The sequence below is a fragment of the Gadus macrocephalus genome, chromosome 2 (genome assembly GCF_031168955.1).
Source record: "Gadus macrocephalus chromosome 2, ASM3116895v1".
NCBI classification, from domain to species: Eukaryota; Metazoa; Chordata; class Actinopteri; order Gadiformes; family Gadidae; genus Gadus; species Gadus macrocephalus.
Window position 1 is genome coordinate 14,884,671 of NC_082383.1, and position 5,000 is coordinate 14,889,670.

Genomic DNA, 5,000 nt, shown 5'->3' on the forward strand with positions numbered 1-5,000 from the left:
ACCAGGGAGCAGCTGGTCGACTGTCGGAAGTTTCTCTCCAGCGTCGGGGAGCCAAAGCCTCGGGAATCCCCGACGACCGAACCAGCCCCGAAATGTCCTCCTGTAGCAGCAACGTTATTGTTACCCGCTCCACGGTTATTTACTGTCAAGTCTATGCCATTGTAGCCGTAGCCGTACGAGCCCGTCGCATGGTGCATGGTGGCGGCTGAAGAGTCCCTGTACGGTCCGCCGTTCATTGCACCGCTGTTGGTTCCATAATTTAGCAGTTGATAGTCGGGGCCATTTGGGTAGCGCCCCGAGAACGAGTTTACAAAGTAAGAGCTCATTTAGATTGTTTTAGAGAGTTGCAGACTTACAGTAGAGTACTAAGGGTGCTTGATTTGTTAGATTTCTCTTGGTCGTTATAACGCGGGTACTTTCAACGATTTATGATGTATTAGTGAATTATGGCGTTGCACTGTACTTCGTTTTTAGCTATGTATGCGCCTTCCAAATACGGGGGTGGGGTGGCGGTGTGTGGTGCGAGGTGGAGGGGAGGGGTGGGGGAGGGTGAAAGGAGGAGAGAGAGACAGAAAAAAGGGGGAGGGGGCGTTCTGGGAGGAATCACGTGCTTTTGTTGACCAGTCGTAAATTCTCGCCGATGACTTTGGAGAGGTAATTCATGCTCTATGGTTACTAATGATGACGGGATGGGCTGTGCCGTTCTCAGGGCGGAAGAAGATATGGAACTTTGGAGCGTCAGAGAGGTCGCCTCTCCCTCTGTCTCTCCCCTCCCCTGCCACAGAGCTGCCGGAGGTGTCGGGGGTTGTCTCAGAGCGCCACCTACCGTGGACATAATTTATTGCACTCTTCACAGAGAAGGAGAGAGAGAAAAGCAAAAGGGAACCAGGTCTTATTTTAATCAAGGATATACGATTAATGGAAGTATTGCAGAAAAATGCAAAACAAATGACAACCTTTCATTATTGTCTGAAAATAATCTGATAACTAACAATGTATGCACGTTGTAGGTGTAATGGCCAGGGAGCTAAAACCTTGTAAAGCTGATAGCAACAACTTGATAATGGGAAATAACAACAACGTACATAAAGATAGCAAAACGTAAACTTTTGACAAACTAGAACAGGCAATGTCAATTGGAAGAATGTAGCTGATACATTTTGAACATGTTTGTATGTCTTAAGCTCATATTGCTCGGTCAGTTGCTCTACTCTGTTAAAAGGTAAAAGTGTATGTAAAAGATATGTCAAATAATGAAATATAATAGTGAGGACTAGCCAGCCCTAGTTGTATGTTCAGAAAGTATAACACGTTGATGCTTTTCAACAATATATACTAAAGCAAAGCTTGCTGTAAGAAAAACTTGTACAGCCTTTGGCGTACAGACCTTATGGTGCCTTAGTTTACCGTAGGACAGGGAAGTCTCAATGGGGGTTTGCGGGCACATTGCCCCGATCCCAGGAGCTGTTGGGGTTGTATCCATTAAGTATTCATTAAAAAATTAAGTCTATTCATTGTATTTTTATTGCCTTTCATGATCAACGTAAACATGTATTTAAGAGTTTGCCTTGTGGAAATGATCCTATCACGATATGCAGTTGCATTATACGTGTGTGTATTCTAGTTCCTTTGGCATACTCATTTCAAGCCTTTCCTTGTTGGCATACTTTATGCTATAAAACTGTATAATAATAAGTATCCAATTCTTACTGCCTCTTGATGTTTGTGTCTGTGTGTGTGTAGTGTGTGTGTGTGTGTGTGTGTGTGTGTGTGTGTGTGTGTGTGTGTGTGTGTGTGTGTCTGTGTGTGTGTGTGTGTGTGTGTGTGTGTGTGTGTGTGTGTGTGTGTGTGTGTGTGTGTGTGTGTGTGTGTGTGTGTGTGTGTGTGTGTGTGAGTGTCTATATGTCTGTATGAGTATATGCGTGTGTATGTTTGTATTTGTCAGTGATGCTGTGTTTGTGCATACATGTTTGTGTGTTTACTATGTGTAACTCAAGCCACGTACCCCTTCTTGGACAGCTAGAGAAAGTGATTAGTGCAGAAAGACAGAGAGGCAGAGGTGGCTCACTTTGTTTGACTCAAGTGTGAGTCTGGGTATGTGGGTGCATGTGTGTGTGCGTGTGTGTGTGTGTGTGTGTGTGTGTGTGTGTGTGTGTGTGTGTGTGTGTGTGTGTGTGTGTGTGTGTGTGTGTGTGTGTGTGTGTGATGGTTGGCGGACAGGTCTTTCTCTCATGGGGTCCTCAGTAATTGCAGGATTCTGCTGAAAAGTGCCCTTGTGGTCGAGATTTCCTCTCAGGGTCAATGCAGGCACATTCAGGTGGACTGGAAAAGAGTCTGGGCCTAGACTTGTGCACATTATGCACAACTTGAAAATATTAACAATTCAAGTTTCTAGTAAGCAGTTGGTCATAACACCCATCAACATCTGTATCAGTGTGTGTGTGTCTATGTGTGTGTGTGTGTGTGTGTGTGTGTGTGTGTGTGTGTGTGTGTGTGTGTGTGTGTGTGTGTGTGTGTGTGTGTGTGTGTGTGTGTCTGTGTGTGTGTCTGTGTGTTTGTGTGTGTGTTTGTGTATGTGTACAATGGGATCGTTGACTATGCATTTACATGAAGAAAAGTTATTTTGCAATTCATGTTATTTATTTACACTTTTACCAAAGGGAATGGCAATTTCAATGGGCCATGATAACACTTGTACCGAAAATAACCTCACTGTTTTACACTGGAATATGTTTCTTTACATTTTATTAAGCATTTCTGGGAAGAGGGGTAGGGGGTTAGGGTGGACAAAAACACTAACATAAACAAATAACCCATAGAACCCCAGAAGATATATGCTAACTCTTCAGGGATGGCATGGCTAGGTAGTTTAAGAACAATATTAACACTCCCAATCGTTGGCTACTACTTTACAATAAAAACAACCTGGTTTCGGGGGAAATTAACTTAAGGTACATTAATTCCCCATACAAGTAGAACTGAGCGTGGATTTACTTCTGTACAGCTTAAATACGAACACGAATATGACTTACATACATTGTCAATATTTTTTCTCCATAAGTGTGTTTAAGTTACGCTCAACGTTTTTAAAATGAGAAGAAAAGCGCACAACAACCTCATCGCGCCGCCTTACACTTACAACAAACGTCTAACGTTTGTCAGATTTTTTTTTTTGGAATGGTAGATTTAATTAGAGGAATTTGAGTTACATCCGCATAATAAAGGGGTCCTTGGTCAGTCTTTAAAAAATAGGCTTTGAATCTTGAGAGCGTTAACTGCCAAGATTTGTACACAGAACATAATTTGCTGAATGTTTCGTTACACTTCATCACTCAATAGGATTAGAGAGGCCGTAGCCTCAATATTTGCAGGACAGGACTTTCAATTGTATCAGTTTTAGATGACAACACATCTCATAGAATGTTAATCTTTTTGTAGTGATAACAAGCTATCTTCTTCAAACTTCTCATTTTCGTTAGGTCGATTAGATTTTCTGCCATGGCTTTTCAAGTGTTTCTATTTGATAACTCCACTTTTTTTGGAAGTTTCTTTCACTCATTCGTTTTCTCCTCTTCGTCGCCATTCGCCGACGACGAGGAGTTGATGAGTTTGTTCTCTTTCTTCCACTTCATCCTTCGATTCTGGAACCAGATTTTGATCTGTCTCTCGGTGAGACAGAGTGCGTGGGCTATCTCTATCCTCCGTCGTCGCGTGAGGTACCGGTTGAAATGGAACTCTTTTTCGAGCTCAAGTGTCTGGTAACGGGTGTACGTCTGTCGCCCCCGCCGACCGGGGTTACCAAAGGTTCCTGTGTCAGAGAGAGAGGGGGTTGTTATTGGAAGGGGCAAAAGTAAGAAATGGAACCAGAAACAGTGAAACATTAACCAGAGAATGGTCTCGTGCTTGTTTAAAACTAACGATATGTGCGGGTGAGAGAGAGAGAGAGAGAGAGATAGAGAGAGAGAGAGAGAGAGAGAGAGAGAGAGAGAGAGAGAGAGAGAGAGAGAGAGAGAGAGAGAGAGAGAGAGAGAGAGAGATAGATAGAGAGCGATAGAGAGCGATAGAGAGAGAGAGAGAGAGAGAGAGAGAGAGAGAGAGAGAGAGAGAGAGAGAGAGAGAGAGAGAGAGAGAGAGAGCGTGTGTGTTCATGTGAGGGGAGAGTCCCCTCTGGGGCCCTTTCATAAATATTCAGCGTATAGTTGGAATTTGTTCAGATGCTTCAGGCCTCTTTAAAGCATGTGCCTTATCCGTTACGACGATTTGCCCTTATATAATATAAACTCTTATTGGAATTATTATTAGCTATGCTAACTTCAAGTTGATAAAGATTACTACTCCATGATCATGTATATTTATGAATGTATCTGAACCATACAGTCTAAGTAATTCAAATGCTTTGACAGGAGCATTCCGGAAAGACCATTGCTACACGTTATATATTTATGATTTAGTTAATATTCTGCATTTGGGTCTTTGGAGCTTCTGTAATTTTATCCTACATGATTTATCAAGTTATGTTATTGGCTCATTCGCAATTCTGCATTTCTGTATTGATCTCAGAGGGACATCGCAACTCTGACCCATACCCTATAACAATAATGAGCAAAAGCTAGAGCGCTGACAAGTTAACCGGATTACCGAGAAAGTGCTCCGAAACCACATGGATAGATTAGCATGGATCTGAGTATAGATAAAGAGATCGGCTTATTTCGATTTTTCTTAATATTTGTGTCCTACCTTGTCTGTGAAGTGACCCACGTTATAAATCATCTATCTTTTTTATTTGTGTTACGTTACAACTATCCTTGCCCCTGAAAGTATCCGAGTAGGACATGGACCTGCATTCTTTTTTATTCTTAACACTGTGACACATTCCACTCTAAAGCAACTTGGTGTCCGAATAGCCTTAACAAGTTTGTGAATATCAATAATAAACTTTAGAAATAGTGTTACGCATCACCCTGAAGTCCGTGCTTCGGTGTAAAATAATTAAATGCCTG

General features: G+C 42.2%; 2 protein-coding genes across 2 annotated transcripts in view; both read right to left on the reverse strand.

Moving 5' to 3' along the window:
* Positions 1 to 970, reverse strand: part of hoxb5a (homeobox B5a) — a 4,454-nt gene extending 3,484 nt beyond the window's left edge. Inside the window, exon 1 of the mRNA XM_060043232.1 lies at positions 1 to 970. This exon is cut by the window's left edge and continues 374 nt beyond it. Within this exon, the coding sequence (XP_059899215.1) occupies positions 1 to 326 (326 nt within the window). The 5' untranslated portion in view covers positions 327 to 970.
* A 773-nt stretch (positions 971 to 1,743) lies between these two features.
* hoxb6a (homeobox B6a) overlaps positions 1,744 to 5,000 on the reverse strand; it is a 4,861-nt gene continuing 1,604 nt past the window's right edge. The window contains exon 2 of the mRNA XM_060043265.1: positions 1,744 to 3,808. Coding sequence (XP_059899248.1) covers positions 3,552 to 3,808 — 257 coding nt within the window. The 3' untranslated portion in view covers positions 1,744 to 3,551. The remainder of the gene's footprint in view (positions 3,809 to 5,000) is intronic.